The following is a 16,761-nucleotide window of genomic DNA, read 5'->3' as shown; positions in this document are numbered from 1 at the left end:
TTCAATAAAAACATGGTAACATTTAATTCTTTGTGTGTTATTAGTTTAAGCAGACTGTGATTGTCTATTGTTGTGACTTAGATGAAGATCAGATCACATTTTATGATCAATTTGTGCAGAAATCCATATCATTCCAAAGGGTTCACATACTTTTTCTTGCAACTGTATATCTCAGCCATATATGTAACAAAACATAGAAATAAAATTAAATGATTAATTATTTCATGTGTCATTGCTGAGTGATCCTCTTAAGTTACAGGTCTCCTCAGCTGTCCAGTTGGTCCGTCCTTTCGGGCATGGTCAGTCACTCCGCTGTAAAACAACAAGCATCTTCATCGGCAGTGGAGAAAATCATTTATCACCAGAAGTATGATGCCCGGACCCATGATTATGACATTGCATTAATGAAACTGGAGAAACCGATAAATTATTCAGGTTGATTTTGTTATTATTTCTGCAATATAATTTCATCAGTTACCAGCCGGAATGAAATAGGTCGCAAAGTCTTCCTTCTCTTTTTACTAGTTTTCTTGAAACGCCAGTGGTGTTTAGATAAGACTTCATGCACAAGGCCGTGTCTGTATTTCAGTCTGCAAAAAAAGAGCCACAAAATGTGGATACATTCCACGTTTATTCTGTATTTTTCTCACTCCCATCAATAGAAATGGCTATTCCCATCCACAATATAGACAAAAATAGGACATGCTCTATAATTTAAGGAACAGCCAGACCAATCCACAAAAAATACGCATTTGTGCATGGCCGCAGAGAAATGAGTGGGTCAGTGTGCTATGCCCGAAAAGTACGCTCATGTGCATGAAGCCTAAGAGTTCACATATTTGAACATCCTAGATGGTTGCCTATTTCTGCTGGCATATGATAAGATTGACATGCTTGATCCAGCAGTCCAAATTAGAGACTCTTTTAAATGGACCAGTTATCGGTAAATAATATTCACACCAATGGTCGTTTATGATAACTGGCTCATATAAATGTGCAGGTGATCAGTCAACACGGGAGCAAACTCTTGTTTGACGGTTGAATCAGTCTTTTAGGTGGCACAAAATATCATTAGATATGCCGCCAACAATCATACTGTATAGGGGTAGTACTGATCATCGTAGTCATCATCCATCCCCATTTTGCAGCAACCATTGCTGCATCCAAAAGCTGTTAAAAAGGTGGTGGGAATGAATGACCCTATGAATACCAATCCTAATCACTATCAGCTCTATTGGCCGGTTTAAAATAGAGTTCAAGGGGTTGGCTTATGAAAACAAGCTCTTTCCACATCCATATGCTCTATTGGTGGAAATGAATATCACAGAAGGGCTCCCCAGTCACTCTCCTTCTATAATCCACAGGGGAAAGCCCCTCACAAGCAGCACTTGCTCTGGTTGGGACTCAGCATATCCAGGCATATTTACCAGGTAGGCGGCTGTATCTCTGCCGGGCCCCATTATAGTCAATGGGGCTAGCAGGCACTCCAGTAACATCTGGCAATGCTGGTTGCAAACAGCGCTGGAACAGCCTGCCTGAAATACTACCAGCAGTGGGAATCAGGCCTTACAAGCACAGATTACAAGACCTTAATCACCTTTTAATTATATACCAGGTAAGACACCATGGGGCAGATTTACAAATCCTGTTTATGACTCAAGCAGTGCTTAGGGGTAATGCATTATCATGCAACCTTTTGCTCTTTTTTTCACGTATCCTGGGTTGACACAAGTTCTAGCTCATGTGTTTATGTACTGCACGGACTCCACTTTGATCCAGTGATTCAAGAAATACTAAAAGCAATGATCCTGCAGATAAAAACTCAACTCCTTGTACTTGCAAACATTAAAATCCACCAAGCATATCTGTAAAAAACATAAGTGCTTTCGAATTTTTATAGAGTAAAAAACCTCTCTTAAGGTCCTTGGACCAATGTGTCAGACAATTATCAAAAATGAACCAAATGCTCCCAATACCTGCCTGTCAGAGAAGATGAGGACTACATTTACATGCAGCAATCACCTCTGCTGTATGGGGGTGAGCGATCACTAGAGCGTTCGCTTGACCCCATAGAAAATCATTTTTCCTGGGCACTACAATCTGCTGCACAGGAATGTTGATTTCTTTGTGCCAACAGAATGACAAGCATATGCTTGGCAGCTTTTACACACTCAACTGTCATGGTAGGGAGCCCTAAATTCGACTCGCTACCTACTTGCACGATCTGCCCTAGACAGCAGTCCACAACTGGACGACAATCCCTTCCTGAATAAGTGCAGGGGTCAAAGAGGGAAGGGAAAAATGAGGGGAAAATAGTAAACTAGTGACAGATAGACACAGTATATATAATAACAATGAATGAAGTGGAAATGAGACAAGCAGGGTGAGACCAGGAGAGACAGAACCAAACCTAATCCAAAGTTTATAATTAAGAATAGTGATGAGCGAACTTCATGTTTTGAATAGTGTTGAGCGAACCCGAACTGCAAGTTTCGGGTCTGTACCAAACTAAGCGAGTTCAGATACCCGGACCCGAACTTTGCCAGAAAAGTTTGGGTTCAAGTTCGGTGTTAGGGCATTTAATAAAGCTTTTAAAAAGGCTGCAGGGAGCCAATCAACAAGTTTTTAAGCTGTGGGTACTTAGAAGCCATCACAGCCATGCCATTGATTGGCCGGTGCATCATGTGACCCAGCCTCTATACAAGCTGGATCACGTGTAGCACTGCCCATCAGCTTTAAGTAGTGCAGGGACAGGAAGCAGGCAGCTGAAGCGAGGGAGTGTTAGGCCTCTTTCACATGGGCGAGTTTTCCGCGCGGGTGCAATGCGTGAGGGGAACGCATTGCACCCGCACTGAATCCGGACCCATTTATTTCTATGGGGCTGTGTACATGAGCGGTGATTTTCATGAATCGCTTGTGCGCTGCGTGAAAATCGCAGCATGCTCAATATTCTGCGTTTTTCACGCAACGCAGGCCCAATAGAAGTGAATGGGGCTGCATGAAAATCGCAAGCAAGTGCAGATGCTGTGCGATTTTCACGCATGGTTGCTAGGTGACGATTGGGATGGACCATGTAATGAGCGCAGTGACATCACCAAAGGTCCTTTTCTCCCAGGTCCTCAAAGAAGAAGAATGAAGACAAGCCGGGCTGCACGAACAAGTGGATGAGGTGAGTTTAATGGTTTTTTTAATCCCTCCATCCCTAATTTACTTTGCATTCTGTATTCAGAATGCTATTATTTTCCCTTATAACCATGTTATAAGGGAAAATAATAAAATCTAAAGAAAACCTAACCTAAAACCGAACTTCTGTGAAGAAGTACAGGTTCGGGTCTGGGTACCAAACCTGCCGATTTTTCTCACGCACCTGCAAAACACATTAAAACGCTTTGCACTCACGCACCCGCATACTATCCGGCCCTCACACGCGACGCCCGTGTGAAAGAAGCCTTAGGAATCTGGCTATTTGTTTTGCGGGTGACCTATAATGATTTTTTGTGGGTGCAATACACCAACTTTGCACCCCTGACAGAAATATAATAATAAATCTGGCTGTTAATTCTGTGTGTGACCTATAGCGATTTTTTGTGGGTGCAATGCACCATCTTTGTACCCTTGACACAAATATATAATAGTTAATCCATCTGTTAGTTCGGTGGGTGACATATTTCCATTTTTGGTGTGAGGCACAACTGCACTGCATATGTGACAGGGAAATTAATATAGTTAATCAGTCTGTTAGTTCGGTGGGTGACATATTCCCATTTTTGGTGTGAGGTACACGTGCACCTTATACGTGACAGGGAAATTAATATAGTTAATCCGTCTGTTAGTTCGGTGGGTGACATATTCCCATTTTTGGTGTGAGGTACACCTGCACTGCATACGTGACAGGGAAATGAATATAGTTCATCTGTCTGTTACTTCGGTGGGTGACCTCAAAGAATGAGGAGAGCATCAAATAAGGGACGTGGCCCTGGTCATGGTGCTGCTGGTGCTGGTGGAGCTCCTGTTGCAGGGAGAGGACGTGGTCAATCAGTGCCAGCTACAAGCCCAATTGAAACACCTTCCTCAGGTGCACGTAGGCGACAGGACGTTCAGCGTCATTTTGTAGGCCCGAATACCGGTGTACGAATGGTGAGGCCAAAATAAGTAGAGTCATTAGTAGATTGGATGGCTGACAGTGCCTCCAGTTCCTTCACATTGTCTCCCACCCGGTCCCCCTGCTAAAAAAATGCAAAGTTGGCACCTGCAGCCCATGGGCATCTGTCTTTCACCTCACCCCCTTGAAAATCAGCCAAGCAGTCTGAGATTCAAGTCATGCAGCAGTCTCTTATGCTTTTTGATGACTCTGCTGGCAGGATTTCCGTGGGCCATCCACCTAGCCCTGCCCCAGAAGTGGAAGAGATTGAGTGCACTGATGCCCAACCACTTATGTTTCAGGATGTGGACATGGGAGGACCACTGCAGCACATCTCTGATGATGATGACGAAACACAGGTGCCAACTGCTGCGGCTTTCGGCCGTGTGCAGACCGGCAAGGAGAGCAGGGGTGAAGAGTGGGTGGAAGATGATGTGGAGGATGATGAGGTCCTAGACCCCACATGAAATCAAGGTCATGCGAGTGACGTGTGCAGTTCGGAGGAAGAGGTGGTGGTCACACAGCGCCAGCCGCACAGCAAAAGAGGGAGCAGGGTGCAAAAGCAGAGTGTCCGTCCCCTAGCCAGTATGCCTGCTACTGCCCACCGCACCCAGGGACTGAGCACACCAAAGCCAGCTCCAAGGAGTTCCTTGACGTGGCAGTTCTTCAGACAATGTACTGACGACAAGACGCAAGTGGTTTGTATGCGGTGCAATCAGAGCCTGAATCGAGGCATAATGTCACGGGTGAAGTTTGCAGATAGCTGGAACTTATGAATAAGCGAGCGACTGGCTTGATCCAAAACTAAGGAGCTTATAGGTGAGCCCTATAAAACCCTAAGAGCTCTCCCTGACTGCTATGCACATGCAAGGGTCTCGATGGTAGACGATTGCATGCCCACGTACCTAAGTCTGTGTGACACCTGAAAACCCTATAATAGTTAGGGGACACGACCACTGGCTCCCTGCACTTAATACGGAGTCAGGGTCACCTATAATCAAGCCAGCAAGGAAACACCATACAGTAAAGGACTTATCTGAACAAACAGCAGCAGCAGCCTCCAGTAGTGAACACTTCATCCAGGAAGTAGTATAAACCGCAAAGTAAGGCAGTATGGGAGGGAATATAAAGGAAGACTATTAGTCTAAATAAGTGACACCTGGCAGAAGGAAAGGAGATGAGAAAGTGAAACCAAAACAAAGAACATCATACAAGAGGTAGAGCAGAACGTCTGCCAGACCTTCTCACAGAACTGGCGATGACACATAAATGTTCTAAACCTGAGCACCACCTGCATGACCAGGCATCTAAATGCAAAAAACGAGCTGCAGTGGAGTACACACCTGAAAAACCACAAAAGATCTCAGGCTCCTCTTGCTCCCTCTTCTGCTGCAGTCTTGGCCTCTTCCTCCCCCTCTGGAGTGACAGTGGCACCTGCCACACCACAAACAGAGGATGTGGCAGCAACACCACCACCATCACCCAGCATGTCCACACTGTACCATGGAAATGTTCAGCTGTCCATCACCCAAACACTGAATGCCAGCATTTCAAAATTCCTGGCCTTTGAAATGCTGTCATTCCGTCTGGTGGAGACAGAGACTTTTAAAAACCTTATGGCGGTGGCTGTCCCACAGTACGTGGTTCCCAGCCGCCACTACTTTTCCAGGCGACCCATCCCTGCCCTGCACAACCAAGTGGCAGACAAAATCAGGTGTGCACTGCGCAACGCCATCTGTGGCAAGGTCCATATAACTACCGATACGTGGACCAGTAAGCTCGGGCAGGGACATTATATCTCTCTACCTGCACACTGGGTAAATGCAGTGGCGGCTGGGCCTGAGGCTGATAGCAGTTTGGTGCATGTCCTACCGCCACCAACAGGGCCGATCCTAGGGTCACAGGCGCCTGGGTGCAGAAATATTTCTGGCGCCCCCACATGGGCGTGGTTATCTTACTAACTCCTCCCCTTTACAATGTTTCTATGGCAACAACTTCAGCCCCCAACTTCAGCCCCACGAATCGGCGGCTCGGCTGCTCGGCTTAAAAAAAAAAAAAAAGTCAAAAAAAAAAAAGTCCCGGCGGCTCGCTCGGCCAGGGCCGGACTGGGGATAAAAACCAGCCCTGGAAAAAGTTGCACACCAGCCCCACAGCATTGCGTCATTATTTACTTGTTTATAATAGGAGAAAGCATTCATTTTAAAACACGTGTGTAAACACGAATATGAACTTTGCCCCACGATAGCTCTTTTGTAGAACCCCCATAAAAACTTACAGTTACTTGACTTGGCCCTTGGGGATCTCGGACGCCACTTCAACACTTTGGCCGGGGGCTCGGCGGAGCTGATGTTGTGCTTTAACCTAATGAGAAAGATTTCATAATAAGGATTTGGAGAAAGGGCAGAGGGATAGCAGAGCAGGGAGAGGCTGGTGCTGCTACTAGGGGGTCATACCATGGGGGAGTAATAAAGCCCACCATAATGCCCCCCCAGTAGTAATAATTCTCCTTATAATATGCAAAACATTTGTAATGCCCCCAGTTGAGCTAATGTTCCCATAATGTGCCAATATAAAATACCCCTTCTCAGTGCCCCCGTAGATGACCCCCATAGTGCCCCCCCCTTCCCCATAGTACCCACCATAATGTGTCCCAGTATAAAATGCCCCTATACAGAGCCCCCATATAAAATATCTTCTTTTTTAGCCTCAGTAGATGCCCCTATAGTGCCCCCCAATAATCTGCAGTAAGATGTGCCCCCATAGATGCCCCCAATCATGTGCCAGTAATAAGAGCCCCCCCACCATCATGTGCCAGTAGCCAGAGCCCCCCCATATCATGTCAGTAGCCAGAGCCCCCCCATATCATGTGTCAGTAGCCAGAGCCCCCCATATCATGTGCCAGTAGCCAGAGTGCCCCCAATCATGTGCCAGAAATAAGAGCCCCCCCACCATCATGTGCCAGTAGCCAGAGCCCCCCATATCATATGCCAGTAGCCAGAGCCCCCCCATATCATGTGCCAGTAGCCCCCCTTATGTGCCAGTAGCCCCCCTATGTGCCAGTAGCCCCCTTATCATGTGCCAGTAGCCCCCCTTATCATGTGCCAGTAGCCCCCCATATCATGTGCCAGTAGCCAGAGGCCCCCCCCCTTATCATGTGCCAGTAGCCAGAGCCCCCCATATCATGTGCCAGTAGCCAGATCCCCCCCATTATCATGTGCCAGTAGCCAGAGTGCCCCCATATCATGTGCCAGTAGCCAGAGTGCCCCCATATCATGTGCCAGTAGCCCCCCATATCATGTGCCAGTAGCCCCCCTTATCATGTGCCAGCCCAGTAGTCCCCCCTTATCATGTGCCAGCCCAGTAGTCCCCCCTTATCATGTGCCAGCCCAGTAGCCCCCCTTATCATGTGCCAGCCCAGCCCAGTAGTCCCCCCTTATGTGCCAGCCCAGTAGCTCCCCTTATGTGCCAGCCCAGTAGCCCCCCTTATCATGTGCCAGCCCAGTAGTCCCCCCTTATCATGTGCCAGCCCAGTAGCCCCCCTTATCATGTGCCAGCCCAGCCCAGTAGTCCCCCCTTATGTGCCAGCCCAGTAGCCCCCCTTATGTGCCAGCCCAGTAGCCCCCCTTATCATGTGCCAGCCCAGTATTGTACCTATATAAAAAAAAAAAAAAAAATAATACACTTATACTTACCTCCAGCAATGCGATGCGATGCAGGCCGCCTCTTCCGTCTGTGTCCCTCGCTATACGGCTCAGGCGACGCGATGACGTCACCGGCCTCTGATAGGCTGCCAGCACTAAGCCGGCAGCCTATCAGAGGAACAGGAGGGGACACACCTCTCCCTCCTCTGCCGCAGCACAGGCATCTGTATTGCCGTCCTGAGGACGGCAATACAGATGACTATGGAGATGAGCGCTTCCGCAATGGAGGCGCTCATCTCCTGCTCTGCCCTGCCGCCGGCCGCGGCCGCCCCCACTTGTCACCAGGGCCGCGGCCTTGCGGCACTCAGGCTTGCCGGCCCACCGGGAAATTTCCCGCTATCCCGGCAGGCCAGTCCGGCCCTGCGCTCGGCGCCTTTCGGGTGACAGCGCTGGGGTGCGGGGCACCCACTGCACCCCGTGTAGGATCGGCCCTGGCCACCAAGGATTGCAGGACATTTCTCTTTGCCTCCTACTCTGCTTCCTCCTCTACCGCCTCCTCATCCGGTCAGCGTAACACCTTTACCACCAACTTCAGCACAGCCAGGGGGAAACGACAGCAGGCGTTTGGGGGGAAAAACCCAGACCGTGCAGGAGCTGTGGACGGGCATGGAACAACAGATCGATGAGTGGTTGGTGCTGTTGAGCCTCAAGCCTGGCCTGGTAGTGTGCGATAATGGGCAAAATCTCGTAGCAGCTCTGGGGCTAGCCAGTTTGATGCACATCCCTTGCCTGGCGCAGAGGTTCCTTAAAAATTACCCCAATATGTCAGAGCTGCGGGCCGTCTGTGCGCACTTTCGTTGTTCTCACCCTACTGCTGCTCGACTGACTGCGCTGCAGCGTAACTTCAGCCTTCCCGCTAGCCGCCTCATATGCGATGTACCCACAAGGTGAAACTGCACCTTGCACATGCTGGAGAGACTGTGCGAGCAGCAGCAGGCGATAGTGGAGTTTCAGCTGCAGCATGCACAGGTGAGTCGCTCTGCGGAACAGCACCACTTCACCACCAACAACTGGGCCTCCGTGCGGGACGTGTGTACCGTGTTGCGCTCTTTCAAGTACTCCACCAATGGCCAGTGCCGATGACGCAGTCCTCAGCGTTACTATCCCACTTCTATGTCTCCTTGAAAAAACGCTTCGGGCGATGATGGAAGAGGATGTGGCACAGGAGGAAGAAGAGGAGGAAGAGGGATTGTTTCCACGGTTATCAGGCCAGTCATTCACAAGTGGCTCAGAGGGTGGGTTCCTGCACCAACAGAGGCCAGGTATACAACTATCCAGCCAGGGCACAGTTTTGGAGGATGAGTAGGAGGAGGATGATGAGGAGGAGGAACCGTGTTCACAGCAGGGTGGCACCCAAAGCAGCTTATGGTCATCAATGGATCGTGGCTGGGGGGATACAGAGGACACAGACGATACATCTCCCACAGAGGACAGCTTGTCGTTGCCTCTGGGCAGCCTGGCACACATGACCGACTACATGCTGCAGTGCCTGCGCAACGACCGCCGAGTTGCCCACATTCTAACCAGTGCTGATTACTGGGTGGCCACCCTGCTGGATCCCTACTACAAGGACAACGTGCTGTTCTTAATTCTGTCACTGGAGCCCGATCGGAAGATGCGTGAGTACAAGCGCACGCTGGTATACGCACTGCTGATGTCATTCACACCTGACAGCGGGGGCTCAGTGGAAGCACAAGGCAAAGGCAGAGAAGGATAAGGAAGAAGTCGCCAACGCAGCTGGGGCACCGCCAGCACCTCAGAAGGGAGGGTTAGCATGGCCGAAATGTGGAAGAGCTTTGTCAGCACGCTACAACAACCAGCACCACCAGCTGATGCGGAATGTCTTAGCAGGAGGCAGCATTTAACCCCTTAAGGACTTATGATGTACCGGTATGGCATGTTTCCCGAGTCCTTAAGGACCCATGACGTACCGGTACGTCAAGTGTATTTCCGACTCAATTCACTCAATTCAGACCTGCGGTTTGCGGCTTTACCTGCGGTTTGCGGCGGCGTGTGGCGGTGCCATCGGGTCCCCATGCGGCTGTAGGGGGGACCCGATGGCATGGAAGGCATCTGCCTTCCGGTGACGAGCCTGTGAGATCCAGCCCCCTGGATCTCACAGGCTGGAAGCTGTATGAGTAATACTCACTGTATTACACATACAGCCAATGCATTCCAATACAGAAGTATTGGAATGCATTGTAAAGGATTAGACCCCCAAAAGTTCAAGTCCCAAAGTTGGACAAAAAATAAAGTGAAAAAATAAAGTTGAAAAAATTAAGTTTTCCCCCCAAAAAATTAAAAGTTTCAAGCAGCCCGGCTTCTCTTCTGTCTTCATCTGTGAGCAATAGGACCTTTGATGACGTCACTGCGTTCATCACATGGTCCATCACATGGATTAAGGTGAGTTAAAAAATTTTATTTATTTTTTTAACCCCTCCAGCCCTATTTTACTATGCATTCTGTATTCAGAATGCTATTATTTTCCCTTATAACCATGTTATAAGGGGAAATAATAATGATCGGGTCCCCATCCCGATCGTCTCCTAGCAACCGTGCGTGAAAATCGCACCGCATCCGCACTTGCTTGCGGATGCTTGCGATTTTCTCGCAACCCCATTAATTTCTATGGGGCCTGCATTACGTGAAAAACGCACAAAGAGGAGCATGCTGCGATTTTCACGCAACGCACAAGTGATGCGTGAAAATCCCCGCTCGTGTGCACAGCCCCATAGAAATTAATGGGTCAGGATTCAGTGCGGGTGCAAAGCGTTCAACTCACGCATTGCACCCGCGTGGAATACTCGCCCGTGTGAAAGGGGCCTTAAAGTGACACTAGTCAGATTTGCAAAAAATGGCCGGGTCTTTAAGGTGAAATATGGCAGGGTCCTTAAGGGGTTAAGCAACATGGTGGAACAGTACGTGTGCACATGCCTACACGTACTGACTGATGGGTCTGCCCCATTCAACTTCTGGGTCTCCAAATTGGGCACATGGCCTGAGCTTGCCCTTTACACCTTGGCCTTCCCTGCAGCAAGTGTATTGTCCGAACGTGTGTTTAGCATGGCAGGGGGGGGTAATCACAGACAAGCGCAGCCGCCTGTCCACAAGTGTAACGCCCCAGAGGTGCATTACCACCTTTGCACCAAGCCACTATCTCCTATGGTTAACATAATGTCATCATATGTATTTATTTCCAGACCCTGCAAAATGTGTATTCATATTTATTGTTATGTAACTGTTAAAGTGTAATACACCTGGTTCACCAACAGTTGGCAGCATTAATGGCAGAGCAATTTTACCTGGAACCCTTCTTTCCATTCTAGCTCTCTTTCTAGGAAGGGAGAAGTTGAGCCAGTTAGAAGTCAATGTAGCCTACCCCTTCTAGGGGAAAGCTGTGCCCAAGCCAGCCAGAGCACCTTCAGCTCTGCTGGATCAGGAGGCCAAACCAAAGAGCCTCAAAAGCCAAGAAAAAAGTTCCCTGAACCAAGACAAAGCTACAGACCAGACCAGATCTGTTATGCAGGAGTCCTCGAATTATATATAGCACCTCGAATGAAATATAGGCCAGTTTGTAGCCGGAAAACTGGAGTAAATGATGACAGATCTGCCCAGGTCGATGGACGCTAGTCCAAACTAAATAAATCTCTCCCATTGTCACATCTTAAGTCACACTTCTTTCTTCTCAGCCATGCTCCCTTGTCGAGCACAGCATGAAAAGTATCTAAAACCCCAAGGAATACACACCAAAAATTTGCATTAGTAAATCTGCCCCATATTTTCTCAAATTAACTGCTTGGTGTGAGTAAATAAAAATATTTTTTGTTTATATTTAAGATCCTTAGGCTGAAAACTTCCCCTGGTCTTGTCTAGCTAGCATGGGTGCGTGCTTCGTTAGTTGTAAAAGCTGTCTCTTCTAATGAGCGCTGCATTGTACAGTGATAAATGCTGTGAATACCAAGTCAAAATTCCAAATGGGGTGGAATTGGGGGAAAAAAAAAACACAATTCTACCACAGGTTTATGGGTTTTGTCCCTATAGCAAATGACCAGTGCCCTTCATTCTCTGGGTCAGTACAATTACAAAGATACCACATTTGTATAGGTTGTCATGCTTTAGGGTTTTTTGCCATTTAGATGCTGTGGTCACACTTGACCATGGCATCTAAAGGGTTAAATGTATGCGATCCACATTCTTGCCAGTCACAGACATTAGCCCCGGCCTCTATTGTTTGAAACTGCAGAGACCTACGTCTAAGTTTTGACGTCCCCACTCGAGAAGGCCCTGGGAGCCTTACGCAGTGGAGTGCCTAGGGTGTTCAGCACCCGGAGCGGGTCCTTTCTCTGGCACCCCCCCATACTTTAAAAAAAATTGTACCCCCTCACAGTAGTATTGCCCTCATTGTACAACCTTCACAGTAGTTTTGTACAGATGTGTGCCCCCTCACAGTAGTTATGCTGTCTCTGTGCACCTTTCACAGTTGTAATGCCCTCTTTGGCCCCCTTCACAGTAATAATCCCCATTGTGTCCCCTTCACAGTAATAATCCCCACTGTGCCCCCTTCATAGTAATAATGCCCCTTTTGCCCCTTCACAGTAATAATGCCCATTGTGCCCCTTTACAGTAATAATGCCCATTGTGCCCCCTTGACAGTAATAATGCCCACTGTGTCCCCTTCATTGTAGTAATACCCTCTGGCTCTGTGCCCCCTCCATAGTAGAAATGCCCATTGTGCCCCCTTCACATTAGTAATACCCTCTGTGCTTCCTCCATAGTAGTAATGCCCTCTGTGCCCCCAGCTGTTTGAAGAGAGGGCAGCGCTCATATGAGAGCTGCTTTCTCTGTTCTGTTCACCTGCTCGCCGTAGCATTTGCAGTGATGAGCAGGTAAACAGAGCAGAGAAGGCAACGCTCAAACAAAAAAGCGGAAAACCCCTTTAAAGACATACTCGAAAAACACTACATACAGCGCTACAGAACATACAGGGTCATACAGCGCCACATACCTCTTACATCCAGTGACTTCTCTTCTCTGAAGTAGATATTCTCTTTCCTCTTCTTCTCCTGTTAGACCAGACCACCATGGTGACTTATTTCAGCCGCTCCTCATCTCTGCAGAGTTTAACAAACAGACATTTTACTTTCCTACTTTTCCATCATCCTCCCACCTTCTCAACACCCCATCCTGCCACCCCCAATACTGTGTCCACTGTGCTCCCCAATACTTTCCTGCAGAAACAGTCCCCCTGAAAAACTGGTACCACACGGATGTGCGTCAGTACAAAAACAACCCTTTATATTGTGCGCTAGTAATAAAAAAACCCACCTTCCTTTCAGATCTGACCCCCATATAAAATCCTAATTGAGATCCCCCAATCTCAGACCAAACCCTCTTTAGACCTCTATGTCAGACCCCATTGAAGACCCCAGTTTAAAATCTAAGATCAGACCCCCATTAGGCCTCCTTGTAAGACCCCATCCCAATATCAGATCTCAGACCAGACCCCCATATCAGACCTCCAGTCAGACCTCCAGACCCCCCATAGACCTCTCCAGACCCCATTAGACCTCTCTAGACCCCCATTAGACCTCTCCAGACCCCAGATCAGACTGTAAAATAATAAAGTAACTTACCTCTCTTGTCGCCACTCTCCCTGTCCTGGCTGTCTCCTCTTCTCAGGACCGGCGCTGCAGTCACCTGACCTCCTGCAGCGTCCGGTCAGAGTGTGCTCTGAACATCCTGACGCTGCAGGACACAGCAGCGCGGGCCCTAAGAAGAGTGAGCAGGAGGAGGGGTAAGTACTGTACAACCCTCACAGCGCTTCTCTCCCCACCCTCCTGCAGACTAGTGAGCGCATCCATTATGCACTGCATCTTATAAAGGGGAAAGCAATGAGTCTAAGGGTTAACCAGTGCGCTTCTTTACTAGAGGAACTCAAGTGCAAAACAATACAAGCAAGGCACTGAGCTAGCTTCTCCAGTCTCCTACCTGGCAGAAGGTTCATGCTGAGAAAAAGTCTGTCCTTCTCTCAGAAAGCTGGTACCCTGGCCAGAGACTGGTGGCCCAGGATACGTGGTTCAGTAGTCCGACTGTCTCCCTGGTCAGTGGACTGGTAACATGAAGTCTGTGGCTCAGCATCCCCATCTCAGTGTCTCCTTCTGGTTACTCATGCATCCGTCAGAGTCTCTCCTACTAAGCACTGGTCCCTATCTGTAAATCACTAGGGGCACAGACTGTTCTCCTTATATACAGCTAGCAGAACTAGAACCTTCTAGTGGGATGGTTGGAGTGGAGAGGCACAGCCTAAAAAGGTACAATGTTAAAAAGGTAAATGCATTTTAAGGCTACTTTCACATATGCGTTTTGCATTCCGGACCCTGCAGAGGATCTCAAAACCGGGGCAATACGCTTTCATTTTTTCTCCATTCATTGTCAATGGTGACAAAACAGAACAAACCAGATCAGAATGCATTAGGATGCCTTCCGTTCCGGTTTAACCGTGGCAAGCTGCGGTTTTGTGTCTGGTCTGTGAAACTCAACAAACTGGATCCGGCATGAAAATCAATGTAGGTCAATGGTGCCGGATCAGTTTTTTTCAGTAACCAAAAAAAAAACGGATCCGGCCCCCCACAGACTAAACTGATGCATCCGATTGTATTAAATGAAACAGAAGCATTTTATTCAGGTTTTGAGATCCTGTGCTGGTTCTCAAAACCTGTATAAAAAAAATGCTAATGTGAAAGTAGTCTCATGCACACGACCTTATGTATTTTGCGGTCCGCAAAAAACGGATCCGCAAAAAATACGGATGACATCCATGTGCAATCCGTATTTTGCAGACAATAATAGGACATGTTCTATTTTTTTGCGGAACGGAAATACGGACATGGAATGCACATGGAGTAACATTGAAATGAATGGTTCTGCATACGGTTCACAAAAAAAACTGAACGGACACAGAAAGAAAATACGTTTGTGTACATGAGCCCTAAGTCTGTCATAGACTTGTATAATTGTATACAGTTTAAATGCAAGTATATTAGAATGAATAAGCAGTTTTTCCAGACATAAACAAGTCTTCAGACATAAACAACAGGGCTAAAGCGCGCACTGCAGCATAAATCACAATGCAAGTTAGACTACTTTCACACTCGCGATTGGTGAACGGATCCGTTTGTATTATCTTTAACATAGCCAAAACGAATCTGTCTTGAACACCATTGAAAGTCAATGGGGATGGATCCGTTTTCTATTGTGCCAGATTGTGTCAGTGAAAACTGATTTGTCCCCATTGACTTACATTGTGTTTGGCTCAGTTTCGTCAGACGGACAACAAAACGCTGCAAGCAGCCAAACTGAGCCAAACTGATGCATTCTGAGCGGATCCTTATCCATTCAGAATGCATTAAGGGCAAAACGTATCCGTTTTGGACCGCCTGTGAGAGCCCTGAACGGATCTCACAAACGGAAACCAAAACGCCAGTGTGAAAGTAGCCTTAACCCTTCAATATGCAATAAAGTAGGGTGATGATGGTTTTGCATGGTAGCAACAGGGGCAAATGTCCACAAATGTACATAGTCCAAAGTACCCCTGCTCCAGGGCACTAAATCAGACAATAATAGGACATGTTCTATTTTTTTGCGGAACGGAAATACGTACACACTGAAACGGAATGCACACAGAGTACCCTCCGTTTTTTTGGCGGACTCATTGAAATGAATGGTTCCGTATATGATCCGCAAAAAAATAAAGGAAAGAAAATACGTTCATGTGCATGAGGCCTTAAGCTGCTGTTCTGCATTAGAGCTGTGGGTATTCTATATCCTTTTGCAGTATATATTGCTGACGTTTCTAACCCTTTTTGTGGATGACTCTTGTAATTGATGACCATGATTTCCCTCAGACAGCATTCGCCCTGTGTGCCTACCACAATATGAACAAGATCTCCCTGCAGGCTCCGAGTGCTGGGTTTCAGGCTGGGGACATACTCATCCTGACAACAGTGAGTATTGCCAATATATATTGTGAAAAAACTGCCATAAATACAGTGTCAATGTCCTAAAACCACCACAAAGCTGCACCAGAAAATAAAGCGGGCTGTGAAGGCAGAATTCATGCTAAAAATGTTTAATACCCATTTTTTGTTCAGCTCCTATCTAGATCTACTGTCGGTGGTTCCATGGTTACAGACTACATATAAAGGGTCCATTGACCGACCGTATCCATTTTTGTGGACTGAATTAGATTGGAATGTCCTTCCCTATGATATAAATGCCTATTCTTGTCTGCAAAAACCAACAAGAATAGGACATGCTCTATCTTCTTTTGCGGGGTCGTGGAACAGCAGTGCGGATGAGGACAGCACATGGTGTGCTGTCTGCATCTTTTGCGGCCCCATTGAAATGAATGGGTCTGCATCTAATCCGCAAAATTGCGGAAAAGATGCGTACAGAAAAGTACGGTCGTGTAAATGGGCCCAAACCCAGTGTAGGCTGACCCTGTACTGCCCTCCATCTGCCCCTGCCAAGTAGGCGACAGACAGAATATAATATGACTGCAGGGGGACATTTATCAAAACAAATATGTTTGTTTTTTGGCTTTAAAAAGTCACAAGTCATGGTGACTGAGCTGTTTTTTTTGTGACATTTGGTGATGCTTGACATTTTTCAAAGTGGTCTATGTTTAAGGGCTAAAAGTGGTATTAGCCCCAACTCTACGCCAGGCAACCCCCTGGTGTACTTTACCACATACAGTATCTCATAAAAGTGAGTAAACCCCTCACATTTTTGTAAATATTTTAATATATCTTTTCATGGGACAACACTAAAGATCTGACACTTTGATACAATGTAAAGTAGTCAGTGTGCAGCTTGTATTGCAGTGTAAATTTCGTGTGCCCTCAAAATAACTCAACACAT

General features: G+C 47.4%; 1 protein-coding gene across 1 annotated transcript in view; it reads left to right on the top strand.

Moving 5' to 3' along the window:
* Window positions 1-16,761, top strand: part of TMPRSS5 (transmembrane serine protease 5) — a 167,476-nt gene that overhangs the window by 131,228 nt on the left and 19,487 nt on the right. The window contains exons 7-8 of the mRNA XM_040418699.1: window positions 254-435; window positions 15,747-15,845. Of these exons, the coding sequence (XP_040274633.1) occupies window positions 254-435; window positions 15,747-15,845 (281 nt within the window). The remainder of the gene's footprint in view (window positions 1-253; window positions 436-15,746; window positions 15,846-16,761) is intronic.

This window comes from Bufo bufo, chromosome 1, assembly GCF_905171765.1.
Source record: "Bufo bufo chromosome 1, aBufBuf1.1, whole genome shotgun sequence".
Lineage (NCBI taxonomy): Eukaryota > Metazoa > Chordata > Amphibia > Anura > Bufonidae > Bufo > Bufo bufo.
The sequence above is the reverse complement of the archived record's forward strand: the minus strand, read 5'-3'. Positions and strand labels throughout refer to the sequence as shown.